Source organism: Arvicanthis niloticus, chromosome 4 (genome assembly GCF_011762505.2).
Source record: "Arvicanthis niloticus isolate mArvNil1 chromosome 4, mArvNil1.pat.X, whole genome shotgun sequence".
Lineage (NCBI taxonomy): Eukaryota > Metazoa > Chordata > Mammalia > Rodentia > Muridae > Arvicanthis > Arvicanthis niloticus.
Window position 1 is genome coordinate 67,321,244 of NC_047661.1, and position 17,077 is coordinate 67,338,320.

Genomic DNA, 17,077 nt, shown 5'->3' on the forward strand with positions numbered 1-17,077 from the left:
ACGAATGCATGAAGAGATTATCAATGTTTAAAAGGAAACCAAGTGACAGGCACGTGCCATGCTTTAACCTTAGCACTCTTCAGGACGAAACGACAGCCAGATCTCCATAAGTTTGAGGCCAGCTTGATCTACAGAAATTCCAGGCCAGATAGAGCTACTCTGTCTCAAAAAAACAAATGAAAGAAAGAAAGAGAGAGAGAGAAAGAAAGGAAGAAAGAAAGAAAAGAGAAGTCAAGAACCATGAGCCAGAACAATAGGAAAGATGTCTTGAAGACATCTCAGAAATCATCAGACTCCAGAGAGTAAGGGATAAAGGTGTCAACTAAGACTTCCTCTTAAGGAGAGAGCCCTGCCCTGTGCTCCAGGGATTCATCTCTCAAGGATCAGCCATGCAGCTGAAAGGCAAGGGTGTCTGGCTACAGCGCCTCCTAGCGGTAGCGCTTTGTATTGTCCACAGGTGTTGATGGCATGCAGAATGCCAGGCAGTGGCCAGTGGCGGCGCATGCCTTTAGTCCCAGCACTTGGGAGGTAGAGGCAGGTGGATTTCTGAGTTCGAGGCCAGCCTGGTCTACTGGCCAGAGTGAGTTCCAGGACAGCCAGGGCTACACAGAGAAACCCTGTCTCTAAAAACAAAACAAAACAAAAAACAAAAAACAAAAAACAAAAAACAAAAACAAACAAACAAAAGAATTAAAAGATGATGGAGCTTCCAATTGGGAGGAAACCCTGGGATGCCAGACAGCGTATATAGAAGGAGCCGATTTTCTGGGAGCAGCCATGAGAAGGTCATATGTGAAGTGTAAGGGATTCCCTGCCAAACCAAGAAGGGTAGAAATGCCAGGAACCGGCTGCAGGCAGTGAGCAGAGCTAGCTTGAGAGAGGGGCCACCTGGATTGGAAACAGCAAGGCCACAGAAAGGATGCTATATGTCCAAATGTCAGACATGGAGTTACAGGGTTTTAAATGTTCTGTGTGGGTTTTTGGTCTTGCTTTGGTCACATTCCTCCATATCCCTGTTCTCCTTGGAAACGAGAAGGTTTGCTCTGTTATGTTTTGGAAGTGTGTGACTCTATTTTGCATCTACAGGGACCTGGAGCTAAGAGTTTGCCTTGCATCTCAGCAGACACTTTGAATTTGGACTTTTGAACAACGTTAGCCGACTGGATACTGCTGGAAATGGAGATGGACAGAATGCATCTTGCTGGGGGGAGGGGGGACACATGAATGCAGGTGTCAGGTTGCCAATGAATAGACTTGTGATTTTAATCATAATTGTCAACTTGATGGGATTGATAGAGGCATAGATTACTAAAGGACTCTTCAGGACTGGTCTGAGAGGGTGCTCTCAAAGAGAGCTAAATAAAGGACGAAGGCTTTCCCTGAACATGGATTACACCATAGAATAGACCAAGGCCCTGGAGAAATGGAAGAAAGCCAGCCAGCACAAGGGAGCTCTCTGCTTCCTGGCTGCTCTGCTGTGTCATGCCCTTCCCAGCACAATGGACTGAGATCCGAAACTTGAAGCTAAAATAAGTCTTTGTCCCCTTTGGATATTTTGAAGCAGAACTAGAGGGACATGGGTAGATTAGGGAAACTTAAGTCAGTTCCCTGAGATGAGTGCTTCCTGCTCTTAGAAAACATGGCAAGGAGAAGTGGGGAAGGACGGGGCTTGGATCCAAACGGGACAATCAGGACAAAGAGGAAAACCCAGAGCCTATAAAATACCCGAAGCCAGCAGCTATTTAATGGACTTCTGGACTTGGCTTCTCCTATCCCAGATGTACAAAACTGTTACTTTTCTTCTCTCTGCTATTGGGGTGGCTACTAAACAGTGAGCAGGAGGACAGTGTTCTACGGGCAAGGGACTCCCTGAGGCATCTGTTCATACTGCCACATCAACTGATGACTTAACAAATGACTCTGTTAAGCAACGGGGACAGGGCAGCTTTGGATGTAGACACTTGGGAAATAAAAGCTTCAGATTCTCTTACTGGAAACAGCTCAGACCTAAGTGCTGCTGGAGACGGGTGGTGAGAAGGAACAGGATGACCGTCAGTTACAGCTTCTGGACAAGTCACATCCAGGAGCCTGCAGCTTTGTTCACTAATTCTTCTGCATGACTCTCTAAGAAAACTTTCATAGCCATCCTTTGAAAGGGAACTTTGTTACTGCCCAGGTCTCTAGCTCTGAGAAGTGGGGTAAGGAGTAAGGATTATCTTTAAAAGCAAAAAAAAAAAAAAAAAAAAAAAGAAAAGAAAGAAAAGAAAACTAAGATATCATGGGTGCTAGCTAGGCACACTACCAACTGAGCCCACATCCACAGCCCCTCAATATAGTTTGACTCATCATTTCCAAAGAGAATACCTGGTCCTGGACTCTGCCAAACTGATCAGAGCCTCCCTCCTCACTCTGTTTTGTTTGGTTGATTTTGTAGCCACAACTTCACAAACGGAAGTCTTCAAAATGACAGTCTTCACACTCCATGTGTGAAGAAGCTGATTTCTGTGTCACCTTTTCTTTCTTTTTCTCTTTCTTTCTTTCTTTCTCTCTTTCTTTCTTTCTCTCTTTCTTTCTTTCTTTCTTTCCTTCTTTCTTTCTTTCTTTCTTTCTTTCTCTCTTTCCTCCTTCCTCCTCCTCCTCCTCGTCTTCCTTCTTCTTCTTCTTCTTCTTCTTCTTCTTCTTCTTCTTCTTCTTCTTCTTCTTCTTCTCTCTCTCTCTCTCTCTCTCTCTCTCTCTCTCTCTCTCTCTTTCTCTCTGTGTTTAGTGTGGTTTGGTTTAGTTTTGTCTTGGTGTTTGAGACAAGGTTTCTCTGTGTAGCACTGGCTGTCCTGGAATTTACTCTATGGAAGACCAGGCTGGCCTCAAATCAGAGATCTGCCTGTCTCTTCCTTCCAAATGCTGCGATTAAAGGCATGCATCACCATGCCTGGCTCAGTTTTCCTTTTTTTTTTTTTTTTTTTTTTTAATTAAAATCATTATATAGTAATGAACTCACAAACAAAAATATCACACTGCTAAATTAAAGTAACCACTCAAATAAACACTTGCCCAATCCCAAACGCTATAAACCAGGTATAAATTCCATCTCATGGAGTGAACCTTAAATCCAATCAGAAAGCAACTGGCTACTCCCGTAACACTTGTGGCATGAGTCCACCAGTATATCTTGCAGACGGGTTTCTATTGAGGTCCTGCAGATAGATCTTCTACGCAATTAGAATGGCCATTCTGAAACTGTGGAGCTTTGCTCATGATTTTAAACATTGGCTGTCAATTACACTTTTGTGTACTTAATCACTACAAAAAACACCAATATCTCTGCAGGCAGGTCACTACTGAAGGTCACAGGGTTTGTAGCTGGTTGATACTAATGACGGCCTTTTTCCTCCACTAGCATGCAGAGTATATTCTAGTATTGTGCCCGAAAGTCAATAGGGGTACAGTTTCTGCTTGGCATCCAATCAGCTTCTCCATGTTTAATGCCAGAGATAAGTGTTGTCTTCAGTTACAGAGCCTTACCATCAATTGGTAGAGAACAACCAATAGATTTACCAATAATCTGTGATGTTTGGGGGTGTCTTAGTTAGGGTTTTACTGCTATGAACAGGCACCATGACTAAAGCAATTCTTATAAGGGCAACATTTAATTGGGGCTGGCTTACAGGTTCAGAGGTTCAGTCCATTATCATCAAGGCAGGAACATGGCAGCATCCAGGCAGGCATGGTGCAGGAGGAGCTGAGAGTTCTATATCTTGTTTTGAAGGCAAACAGGAGAAGACTGACTGACTTCCAGGCAGCTAGGATGAGGGTATCAAAACCCATGCCCTCAGTGACACACCTACTCCAAGACCACACCTCCAAATAGTGCCACTCCCTGGGCCAAGCATATACAGGCCATCATAGGGGGTTTCCATGGGGCTCCATTGGGCAACATTTGTCACCTTTATAAATGCTACAGCGTACCCACAGTTGCAGCTGTTACTTACATATGTATGCATCATAGTCATATGAGAACATACTGATTTTCTTTCCTCACTTAACATTGTATATTCTAAGTCCATCTAACTTCCTAAAAATTCCTAAAAATTTCATCTTTCTTTGTCACTGAATAATATTACATTTTATATGCATAGAAGATTTTCATTACCCATTCATCTGCTGGTAGACAGCTTGGTCATCCCGTTTCCTTGCTACAGTGAAGAAAGCAGCAATAATCACGAGGACGCTAATCTCTTAATAGCAGGGTATGGCACCCTCTGGGTGTGTGCCCAGGAGTAAAATAACCAAGTCATATGGGAGTTCTGTTTTCAATTTTGTGAGGACTCTCCAAACTGATTCCCACAATGACTGTATTAATTTGTAGTCCTACCAACAGTGAGTAAGCGTTCCTTTCTCTTCACGCCCTCGCCAACATTTGTTGCCTGAGTTCTTGATGATGACCATTCTGACTAGGGCCAGGAGATATCTCAGAGTAGTTTTAAATTGCAATTCCCTGATGACTAGGGATGTTGAATACCTTTAAAAACAGTTATTGTCCATTGTATTTCTTCTGAAAACTCTCTAGTCAACTTACTGCCCATTTGTTGACTGGTAATTTTCTTTCCTTGATATTTAATTTCTGCACTTGATTGTGAATCTAGATATACAAGTCCCTTTGGGTTTTTTGTTTTGTTTTGTTTTGATTTTTGTTTTGAGTTTTTGAGACAAGGTCTCTAAATGTAAACCAGGATGGCCTTGAACTCATCGAGATCTGTGTGCTCCTCGAGGGCTGGGTTCGGCCATGCCCAGCTTCTGGTAATTCCTTTTACCGTATAGAAACTTGTATTTTTGTGTTGTGCCATCTTTAATACTCAGAACTAGTTCCTGTAACCTTGGTATTCTGTTCAGAAAGTTCTTGCCTACCCCAATGTCTTGCAGAGTATTCCTTCTGTTTTCTTCTAGAAGTTTCCATCTTTAAATTAAGGTCTTGGATCCAATTTGAATTGATTTTTGTTCAAAAGGAGAGACGTACATCTAATTTTATTATTTTGCACGTGGATATCTAATTTTGCCAGCACATTTGTTGCACAGGATTCTTTTCACTGCATGCTTTTAAAGTGGAAACTTCTGGTTTCTTTGGAAAGTCAGTGACGTCAAACAATGCTTTGCTCGGGCACAGAGGTGAAAGGATTTTTTGCTAAACAAACACGTGAAAGAATGTTTTGCTGAGGCAGACACAAGTGAAAGGATTTTTTTTGCTATAGCAGACACGTGAAAGGATGAGTGATGAAGGGATATAAATATGACCCCACACTCGGTAGTGGCTCGAGCATTGGCTCGCTTTGCTCTGCCTCGCTATTCTTTGCTGACAACATGCAGGGAGCTCTGCGATGGTGACTTCATAGAGAAAAGCTCGCCAAAGAGCTTGCTGTGAGGTTCCCACAGCTTCTTGCCGTTTCTTCAGCCTCAGGAAGTTTGGCGATCCTTACAAATCCTTCGGGATTGAACTTCAGTTGCTGATTCAGGAGTGGTGATGGCTGAGTGGACTGGACTGCAGCTGCTGATTCGTCTTTGGTGTTTGCTACTGGACTGGATTGCTGATATCCTCACAATGAAGACTGGAATCACCCACAAAGACCTATTTCTAAACAGGTCCACTTTCCCCCGCGTCCTAATAACTTTTCTTTTCTGTTACCTCTGGCGGGTGGTAGGCTACAGGGGAAGTTGAACGCTTATTAAAGTGGGTTGAGAAAAATTTATGCCTACATGCTTTTGTCACCTTTGTCAAAAATTAAGGGCACACAGCTCTGTGGGCTTGTATGCTCTCTTGCACTGGCCTAACCTCTCCTTTCATGCTAGCACCGGGATGTCTTTATCACCATGGCTATGCTCAACGTTAGCTATTGTGATATTCCAGCTGTGGTCTTGTTTGTTGTTTGTTCCTTTGTTTGTTTTCCCAAGAAATGTTTTTTTTCTTATGTAGCCCTACCTGTGCTAGAACTCGATCTGTATACCAGGCTGCCCTCAAACACAGAGATCCCTCTGCCTCTGCCTTCTGAGTGCTGGGCCTGGGATAAAAAGATATGCTGTATTTTACATTTCTAAGCAATGTTAAATACAATGACGTGGGTCATAGAATCTGGTTTCCTGGGTAGATGACAAAAGATGCAGCAGATGCCGCCTGCCCAGTGTACCCTGCCTCTGGCACACAAGCTCTACCTCTTACAAGCCCCACAGCCTCCCAAGACAGCAACTATTTGCTTGGAAGCACACAACAGACAAAGATGTAAGATGGCTCAGAATGGATCACAACAGGCAATCCTGCCATTTCTAGCAGTGACTTGGTTAGTTAGAGAATCCCCTAAGGTTGCTTAGTGTTGTCCTAATCTGACTCCATCATCTGCTGAAAAACAGACATCAGGCCCTTCCTCTCTAACTCGGGGTCCCATAGGTCCCACATAGCTAAAACAGTCCGCCAGCAGCTGGAGCAATGGCTCCATGGGCAAAGTTCATGCTGTACAAGCTGGGAGCCTTCGAATGCACCTAAAAACCAGGCACATGTCTGTGGCCCCAGCGCTGGCTTAAGAGGAGATAGGTGAATCCCGGGGTCAGCTGACCTGCCGGTCTAGCTGAAATTATAAGCCCAAGGCTCAGTGAAAGACCCTGTCTCAATAAGGAGGAGAATGGTGGGGGAAGCCACTCGTCTCAACCTTTAGTTTCCTTGTTAGACACATAGGCAAGTGCGCCTGCGGTATGACACATATGTTGAACAAGCACAGACACATATACATATATACACAAAAGCCCTTCCAGAGGTCTAACCCACATCCTTCCTGTTGCAGCTCCGCTCCACTCTTCCTCATGTATCTCCTCAAAGCAAACTTCTGAGTATGAGTCTCTGAGAATCCTTAAAACGCTTTTGGAGAGGGGACAAAGGTCAGATAACAAGAACACCTCACACCTAACAGAGTAACCCACCACCACTACCCCAGGTGCCTGGCTTCTAGAGGTGAGACTGTTGTCTTACTGTACTTTCCATGACGTGGGTCCTGATCGAGACAAAGGCGGTGGGTAAAGCGACATTTCCTGTCGCTGGGGGAAGGAGGGAGAGGAGAGATGAGCCGCTGCCAAGTGCACACATCTCTCGAGAGCACACACACCTGCTTCTATGGAGTTCTGCTTGGCCCAGACATGCCCTCAAGGTACGTGCAAAGTTCTCTCCCTACTCCCCTCCTGAGCCTGAGTTCCCACTTTGAAGTTAAGCAGTTGACTCAAGCCAGAGCTGCCATACTGTCCACTTCTCCATCTCTGGCGCTCTGCGTCTCTGCATCCCTGAGGGCAGGATCCCGAGAGCGAGAGGGTTGAAAGATGGCAGGTGAAAGAGTCCCGATTAAGGGGAGGCCTGGCCTGAGGGACATACCTCTCTATAGGGCTTCCAGGCCTCAGAGGTTCAGCCTAGTCCCCAGGGTTCTTGTTTTATTGACAACCCTTCTGTTGCCACCAGTCTCTTTGAAATGCCTTGACTCCTATTCCTATCCCTGGGATCCCCACCCGCTATCCCCTGGTCACACTTGCTGTCTCCCATCCTCATGACTGTCCCTGTTGAGACAGCTCCTTCAGAGATGTTTAAGAGCCTGAGGTCTAGAAGGGAGGGAGAAGGAAAGGGAGAAGAAGAGGTGATCTGTCTCTGGAAAACCCCAGCAACCTCCCTTGTGCCAACAGGGAATCATGAAGCCACCTCCTCAACCTTCAGCACCTTCCAACCCATGAACCTGACCCAAAGGAGATGCCAGGACTTGGGTTGTGGGGGCAAGCCCAGCATGCAGGCTCTGAAGGAACAGGAGGTTCAGCTCAGCCCCAGGGCCACCCACACAGTGGTGAGTAGAAACCTGGGTGGGAACAGCTGCCTCATCCACAGCCGTCCTCTTGAGGATGAGGGTATGCACATGAACCCATGTCAAAACGAAAGCCCGCAGGAATAAATGGCTAGCTAGGGACAGGAAGCAGGAAGTAGGGAGTGCCTTCCTCCCATGCACAGCTACCCACTTGCCCTCAGTTTCTCTGGCCCTGAAAATCTCAGGCCCAGACATTAGGGGACTGGGATACCATACACTGACACCAAATGCAGCTGTCTGCATGCAGTGTCAGCACCTCCATTTTCCCAGAGCATTCCAGATCTTATTTCAGTCCCTTTTCCTCCTACCCACTAGCTAGCTTAGTCTCCTTTACTAGAGAGGAAGCCACCCTACCTTGGCTTGGAGTGACTTCCTGTACCATCTCCTGCCCTCTTGGGCCAGTATAGAAGATACAGAAGGAATTTAAGACAGTGGCCTTGGAAAGGATTTTTCTGGACTCTCACCCAGAAGGGATGGGCTCAGGTGAAGATAAAAAGGAGGCAGCCTGGGGTCAGGAGAAGTCCTCTAATTATGGCTGCTTCTGTCCCTGACTTCTCTCATGCCCAGGCCTCTGCCTCAGCCCCAGGAGCTGCCTGGGTCCTAGGGAATGCGGACAGGGCAGAAGAAGTGCCTGGGAAAGGTGACCTGTCATTGCAAGCTGAGACCAGAGCATGGGTCCAGAAGACCCAGGCCCACTGGCTCTTGCTCAAGACTGCCCCTCTTTGGTTTCATGGCTTCATCACCAGAAGGTGAGTTGCAGAGGAAGAAGCCCCCAGGGGGTCCTGAGTAGGGGGTCCTGAGTCAGTCAGGGAAACCTTGACAGCTTCCCAGGCCTCATTAGGTTTATTTATTTAAACACACCAGAAGAGGGCATCAGATCCCATTGCAGATGGTTGTGATGCTGGGAATTGAACTCAGGACCTCTGGAAGAGCAATCAGTGCCCTTAACCGCTGAGCCATCTCTCCATCCGGATTTTCCATTTCTCAATCCTCTTCTCTTTCATTATCTCCAGCTTTCGACTTCTAAACTCTGTTACTATAACTACTATGTCTGTTGCTGCTGTGACTCCCCCTCCATGCTACCCAGTAGATGAAGCCCAGGGTCTTTTGAGCAGGATCCCTGTCCCCTCATCTCCTCTTAGTCTTGGTATGCTTGCTTGGGGTGGAGGTGAGGAAAGGAGACAGAAATGAGGTTACAAGAGTCAGAACCGGCTCCACACTTCTCTCCAGGGAAGCTGAGAGGCTGCTGCACCCCCAGCCTCTAGGATGCTATCTGGTGCGCTTCAGCGAGAGCACTGTGACCTTCGTGCTGTCTTACAGGTGAGGGGCGGTCGTCCTTGACCAGCTGGGGGCAGGGCTTCCTGCTAACTAAGGGGCAAGCCCCTGTGCTGACCGCTCTCTAGAAGGAGAGCTCAGGGTTCTTCCCTCAGCCTGGCGGGGGAAGAAATGGCAAGTCTGACTCAAAGTGGCCCCTCCAGGAGCCGAACCTGCTGCCGTCACTTCCTCCTTGCTCAGCTAGGAGACGGGCGCCATGTAGTGCTGGGTGAAGACAGTGCCCATGCTCAGCTTCAGGACCTGCTTCAACACTACACGGAGTGCCCCCTCAGCCCCTACGGGGAGATGCTCACCCAACCCCTTGCTCGCCAGGTGAGCCCTTACCCAAATCCCATAAGTGAATGTTGTCGCCACCGCCACCCCCAGCATCCACACCAGGTTACTGGCCTCTGCCTTTCTTATCCCAATCCATGACCAGCCACACTGGCTTACCCACACCTCTTCCAAAAAGGTGTCCTTTCACGACCAGACCAGCCACAAACAGCAGGCTAAGGAGAGGCAGAGAGGCAATCAAGTTAAATTAAGCAAAGTTTAACTGAGTCTCCAGAGCAGGGGTGAGAGGTCCTGCAAATAGACCTGTGGCCAAGACAGACGGGTATATCGCTCACAAACTTTACTACAGTAGCAATGACAGACAATCCAGTGGTGGCATCATGTGTGGTGGCTGTGATAGATGCCACTTAGCTTGTCAGAAGTTGTCAGGGAGCCCCCACCTTCGAAAAGTGCAGATGCTTCAGACCACTGTGTGTTGAGAGAGAGGTTAAACACCAAGGAAATAAACAGTGACAAATTATTTCTATCTCCTGGCCTTCATGAGGCATCTATCCTAGGACAAGGCAGATACCATAAGTGATACAGAGAACCCACTGATAACAAAAGGGATGAGTGCTAGGAAGAAAGCCAAGCAGAGATGGAGAGCAACAGGGTAGGCAATATATCACACTGGCACAGCAGAGAAGGTGGAGGACATCTGAACAGAAGCCTGAATGGTGTAAGAGGGAGCCGTGCAGGCAGCTGGAGGGAAAGCATTCGGGATGGAAGTAACAACGGAGCAAAGGCCCTGAAGCAGAGGATGTTTGATGTGTCTGAAGACTGAGCAGTGAAGAAGCAGCCTCACTGTGAGCAGAAGTGAGGATCAGGATGAGTGATGGATGGAGAGGTCGGAAGTGAGGTCAAAAGGGTAACGTAAGGGGGCCCTGTGGCTGTCACAAGGCTCTAAAGTTTTATTCTGAGTAAGATTTGATTACATTGGGAGCTAGAAAGGGTCAGACAAGACCACAGGAGGTGAAGACGGCTACAATGTTTCAGAGGGTGATGGGGCCGGCTAGGATCAAACAAGGCCACTGGAGATGGAGACTGCGGCTGCTTCAGTGTTGGGCAAGTTGATGAGGCTGCCTAGCACAGGGGAGGTTGAAGGAGTAAGAGAGGGCCTGCTGGCTGTTTAGAATGTGGAGCTGACAGTCTTTGCAGAACAAATGAAGACTGGGAAGATGTTTGGGTGAAGACCAGGGAAGGAGCCTGTCTGAGCCAGGTGTGGAGACATTTGTAGTCTGTCAAGTAGGAAGCTGGGGGCTCGGAAGTGTAGCTGGAGGGGCGTGTCTAGCTCTAGGGGCGTGTCTAGTTTCGGCCCCCAGATTCATAGGAGAAAATGGGAAAAGGCAACTGGAATTGACAGGACTGGATCTAGTCTAGAACAAAGGTCAGAACGGGAACTAGGACCAACACAATCAAGCTTGAAGGTCTGGATCCTTCTAGATCAGGAAGCCCTGGCATGAGCTAGAGAGACTGGGCAAAGAGGCTTCAGAATAGTGAGAGTGGGAACCTGTGGGGGGTTACGTGCACCTGAATGGTGGTGTGGGCTGTGTGTGGGCTTAGAGAAGATGTGAGACACTGGACAGGGCTTGTGTCGGGTTTGACGGAGGAGGGTGAGGTAGTGAAGCTGACCTTCCTGCTGTTTGGGCAGCAGGGTGAGCCTACTGCTTTCTCAAGGAAAGGTGGAGAAGTACAGGGCGGACACAGGAGGAAGAACTCTCACTTGGATCTGGGAAACCTTGAGTGGACTGTAGGCCTCCTACAGAGGGCACATGGAGCCCTGCTCGAGGCTAGTCTTAATGCTGAGCTAAAAACATAACTACCACGGGGTAGTTAGAAGGGAAGATTCATCACTCCTAAGGTGGTCTCTGGCCCTAAACATGTAGCTTCTATCTTCATATATTAAGCTTCTTGAGCCTGAAGAAATAAGGCCCAGCAGTCATGGAGGTTGGTCCCCAGACTGATTGCTTTAAGGGCAAAGACTCGTAAAGCCTAAAGCCTCCTAGGTTTGCAACTGTAAATACAAATGAGACTGAGTTGGCCCTGAATTCCAGATAGTTCATTGTTAGACACACCTGTGAACAGTGTTCATTTCTGCCCACAGTCCACAGGCCTCCTCAACACCTCCACCCCCTCCCCCTCTCACACAGAGAGCGTGGCCCATAGCACACTTCTCTCCCGGTCTCTCCCATGCTCTCAGACCTAATTGCTTCTCCTGGATCACCTGATGCCCCCACCCAGCCCCATCTCTTCAGACCTCCTCTTTTTCCTGTAGACAGCTGAGCCTGCTGGACTTTCCCTAAGGGCTGAATCAGACTCTGGAACCAAAAGACAGGACCCAGACACCCAGCACAGCCTGCTCATCCAACAGGGGCAGGCCCAGGCCCAGGCCCCAGTACACAAAGAGAAAGTGTGGGCCTCCCAACAGAAGGAGGTACTGTATTGGTCAAGTCAGCCTGGGGGATGGGGGTGTCAGGGCCTGGAGGGGACACAGGACAGAGGGAAAGGCCAGGAAAGAAGGGCTTTCTTGAGTAGAGGCTCAGGCTGAGATAGGCCTGGGCTTAGACCCTGTCTCCATGGTTCTCATTAATTCTCTTCCCTGGCCTTGCCTTTTTTTCCATAGACTTCCCAGGCATCCAGACCCAGGCCCCCCATCCCTGCCAAGCCTCAGCTTCCTCTTGAAGTCTATACAAGTCCTACTTCACGTCCTCATGAGGCCCTACCCATTAACCCCGTCTACCAGGAGCCTGATGAACCCATAGCCTTCTATGCCATGGGGCGGGGCAGCCCTGGAGACGCTCCTAGTAATATCTATGCTGAGGTGGATGGGCCATTGGGAATGGCACCTACTGGGCACCCCATCCTCCAGCAGTGTTGGTCCAGACCTATCTATCTCAGGAAGCCAGGTAAAGGGGATACAGGGAAAGAAAAGCTCAAGAAGGCCAGCAGGAAGAGGGAGCCCTCCTGAATAGTGGGCAAGGTGAAGGTCAGTGAGCTGAAGCAAGATGCAAAGTTCCATGCTGCTGAAAACCTTTGCCCAGCTCCAGGCCTGAGGCCGTTTCTAGACACCCACATGGACTTTGTCAAGCCCTACCTGCCTCCACTTCAGAGAAAAATTAAAGAGGACAAATTTCTTTCAACCTTTCTCCATCCCAGGCTGCCTCTTGTCGGACAGGCCTTCCTCAGACACATGTGGCACTGATCCCTGGAGAAGAGCACCTGGGAGCCTATGTGTCACCGCCTGTGGGCTCAGAGGAGGAGGCCACCGCTCTGTGCTCGCCCTCACAATTTCCCCTCAGAAAGTTTCAGTCATATCTGAATGTGGTATTACTATAAAATGAGTCAGACTCTTTCCCCTGTACCTGCCTCAGATCCTTCCTCAGGCTTCTTCTCTGCTGCCACCAAAGGTCCCTGCTCAGCCTTCACCAGCTCAGCTCACCTGTACCCTGCCAGCTACTGCCTTCTTAGCCCTGGGTCCATCCAGGCTCTGCCAGGGTTCCAAAGCCACTCCAACATCAATTGAACCAATCTCACTCCCACCCTACACACACACACACACACACACACACACACACACACACACGCACGCACACATGCACAATGTCTGTCTGTGTTCCACCCGCTGACTAACTCCCAGCACCCAGCTATCCAGCCTGAAATGTGGGGTCCCTAAACATCTTCACCCTCTTTGCTTCATTCTCTGTAAGTCAATAACGTCTACCCTCTCCCCCAACCACATTCTCCCTGCCATCTTCTCATCAAGACTTTTCTAAGAACTATGTTTTTTGTTGTTTTTGAGACAGGGTTTCACTGTGTGGCCCCGTTGTCCTACAAGTCACTATGATGTAGACAAGGCTGGTTTAGCACTTTATCTGCTTGTGTCGGCCTTCCAAAGAATGATGGAGAGCTGGGTATGCATCAACACACCCAGCTCTACGTTTCCCTTCAAGGCATGGTCTCTTGTAGCCCAGGCTGGCTCCCACCTTACTATGAAGCCGATGAACCTCTGGCCCTATTGCCTCTACCTCCTGAGTTCTGGGATTACAAGTAGGTACCCCCAGGCAGCTCATATAGTGTCTGGGATCAAACTTGGGACTTGGGACTTGCTAGGCAGGCAGTCTATTGTCTGAGCCACACCCCGATTTCACCAGGAGTGGCTTAACTGCTCTCCTAGTACCGGGCTTGTCAGTTCTGACCCATTCTTCTCCGAGGAAGCCAGAATGGGCTTTCTGAGGCAGCTGCCTGGCCCTCCTGCCCTTCCATACTGAGGTGAGGTCCCACTTCGTTATCCCCACTTCAAGCACCCCCATCACATTTCTCCAAACTCCTCAAGGGCTACCCAGCTTTTACTTTACTCACCTCAGTCCTGCCTACAGCAATCGCTACAAGCTCATCCCCTGCTGCCTGGCAACCCTTAACCCGCTCAAGACCACTTGTCCTTTCCTTGCAAAGCCTTCCTTCCCTGGCCTGACCTCCTGACACACCCTTGCCAGGCCACTGGTCAGCAGAGACTCCATTACTCCTTTTTCCTTCTGTCTCCCCTTCCTACTGAGTATGACTCACTGGAGGCAGCCCTGGGGGATACTCAGCTATCTCCGAAGTACTGGCCAATGCTTGGCATGAAGCAACTGCCTCAGGAAGGGAGGGGGAAGGGAGAAGATGAGAGGCAGAGGGATGGATGGGAGCCAAAGGGTTAAGACCATATACCTTCTCCTAGAGACCGTCGATCTTCCAAAGAGGCAGAGGGTATAACCCAGGGCTGTCCTTCTGTCTGCAGAGGACAGATGATCCAGAGCTGCATTCTGAGGAGTGTGTGGCAGAGTAAGGCCCTCTCCTTCCTCATCAGCCCCCTGCCCCTAGAGGCATGCCCTTCCTAGACAGGTGCTTCAGGACAGAGAATATGCATGGCTCCCCCTCGGGTCTCCTTAGGTGGTAAGTCTGATCTGGGAGGGTAGCTTGGGGCATTTTGTGTGCCGAGACCTTCACACACCCGTGGGTCCTTTCTTAGGGAAGGCAGGTGGGATAGGTGAGCAAAGCTCCTTCATTTGCTACACGGATGGCAAGGAGGTGTCATCCCGAATGCCAACTCCAATCCATTGGTCTCGGCTGCCTAGGGTGCAGCATTGGAAGGATATTAAGGTCAGATCTCAGCTCAGCAGAAAAGAGCAGGGTGACGGATGAGTGGCGGCGGCCGCTGTGGGTGCGGGAAGGACCAGCAGCATTTCTTCCTCCCCTATCAATTAAGTCCAGTTCTCTCATTATGCAAATAATGAAACAAGCCAGAGAAGGAGAATGTCTGGGCCAAGGTCAAGGATTAAAACCCCTGTTCGGTGTTCCCTATCCATATTCTGAATCCTCTCTTCTCCACAAGGGACAGAGAGATTTCTTCAGTTAAGATGCTGGTTGCTTTCCAGAATTCTGCTCTGGGACCTCCCTGCACCCCAGCTTTCCCTGTCCCCTTAACAAATCTGCCTTCCTTGCTCCAAAGCAGCCTGGAGGTCAGAGGAACAAATGTGGGATCTGCTTCCTCATAACAAAACACAAACAAACACACACACACACACACACACGCATACACACATACACACACACACACACACAATGCTTCCTTCTGAGAGTGGTTAGGAACCAAGGCAAGGAACTGCATGTACTGGGGAAGCCATCCTGCCTCCTGTGCCCTGGTTTTTCCTCCTAAAGAAACTGGACTTTAGGAAGCCTTGGCCCTCTGAGCCTTTGCATCTGGGCCCTGGTCCAACTGCTGCTGTTGTCTGAAGAATGGTTTGGTGAGAACAGATGTTAGAATTTGTTTGTTGGTTCTTGTCTGGCTAATAAATCATTAGCAACGACCTCCCTCCTCGGGAGTCTAAGTCCTTCCAGCTCCTCCCCAACCCTTTTCTCTCCCACTCTGGTTCATAGGGATCTAGAGGCTCAAAGACACTTAGGCAAAGTTATTGATCTTTTGGCTGAAAGTTGAAAAACATGAGGACAAGGACACGGGTTCCCTCTGCCAAGTGCTTCTCCTTCAGCTGGGGTAGCTGGATGGGCAGCCCAGGGCACAGGAGTGGGTACCTATAGAGACTGGCGATTCAGGACTCCGGAGAAGGGTGCCTTGGCGGTCTGCGAGCATTGGAGGACACACATTCCTGGAACAGCTCCATGTCTCTCGTGGGACTTCCTTACCTCACTCAGGAGCCCGTTCCCCCTCCCTGCCCCATCCTACAGAGTTTTCTCCCTTCTCTGCCCAGACTCACTTCTAGACTGGCTTCCTGCCCTAAACTCCTCTGGAGTCCTGGCTGGAGAGCAAGCTGAGCAATCTGCCCTAGGTCCCACTTTCATCTCACACTGGGGGCTCTCTGAGGCTGGCCATGCATGGTCCTACTGGCTCCAGACAAAGTCACCTGAGTCTCTGGAAGTAGCCTTTGCCACTGTTCCTCTCTCTGTGCAGCTCCCCACCCAGCTGTTACCCCAATTCTGCTAAGGCTCATTTAAGGTATCATGTGCTCTTTGGGTCCTGCCTTCTTCCAAGGGCTTCGGCCCCTAGCTGAGGCACAGCAGTCTGACAGGCTCTTCCCTTCAGTTTTGTTGCAGACAGCTGGGTACTGCCATGACTGCCCCTCCCCCAGCCTGGCACCAGCATCAACTCCAGTGACTAGCCAGTTCTTTCTTTTCCACTCCAGTGCTAATCAGCTGGAGAACCATTGGGTTCTGCATCAACAGTTCCATGTCTGCTGAAGAGCCCTCCTAAGCATGTGGGAGATGGGAGTGAGGAGCATGTGACACCCACCCACCCACCCCTGAATCAGAGGAAAGAGGCTGAAAACACAAGATGGATGTCATGGGAAACTTGGGTAGTCACTTCAGGGTAGGTTCTGGGCAGGCAAAAAGAGTGAATGTTGGAGCAGGAGATGAATGCAGGAAGTCCAGGCAGAACAGTGGGCACCCCAGCCTCCTTAGGGATCCTACTGTTGAACAGTGCCGACTTTAAACTTAGATCAAAGTAGGCCCCACAGAAAGTGGGACTGGAGCCTCACCTGCAGAGATGTGTTACACATGAGCAGCTTAGACTAGTATGACAACTGGGGCCAGCAGGGGCTGTGGAGATCTGTTGTGACACCTAAAGAGAGTCCGGGGTCAGAAAGGGAGGTGCCAGAAAGCTAGTAAGACAGTAAGACAGCAAGACAGAGCCCTGACCCTGTCATCCTAGCCCAGTCTTGATACTAAGAGACCCCCAGAAGGATAAGGTCCCTGACCTGCCAAAGCTTGAAAAAGTTAGCCCAGCCCTGAAGCTGAAGGAGTTGGAGTAGGAGTAACTCAGAAGTAGGCTACTTGCCTACATAAGGCCCTGGGCTCAGTTTCCAGAGCATACAGAACTAAAACTCAAGGTTGTGATCCTCCCAACCCTGCTCTGCCCTGCTGGCTTCACTACAGACCTCAGGCCAAGGCTACCGTGAGGCCTCAAGGTGATAAGTTGAATCATTTGAAGAGAGAAAGGGAGCCAGCTCCTCAACTTCCCAGCCATCCCCTTACATGGGGGGTGGGGATCAACTCAGACTTTT

The 17,077-nt window shown here is 49.2% G+C and overlaps 1 protein-coding gene across 1 annotated transcript; it reads left to right on the forward strand.

The window, feature by feature from the left end:
• Positions 1 to 7,022: 7,022 nt before the first annotated feature.
• Positions 7,023 to 16,307, forward strand: Sh2d2a (SH2 domain containing 2A). Its single transcript, XM_034500938.2, is given in 8 exon segments — positions 7,023 to 7,181; positions 7,702 to 7,856; positions 8,442 to 8,623; positions 9,105 to 9,194; positions 9,353 to 9,521; positions 11,797 to 11,955; positions 12,145 to 12,408; positions 12,410 to 16,307. Coding segments are annotated over 8 exon segments (1,137 nt in total). The 5' UTR covers positions 7,023 to 7,147; the 3' UTR covers positions 12,494 to 16,307.
• Positions 16,308 to 17,077: the final 770 nt, after the last annotated feature.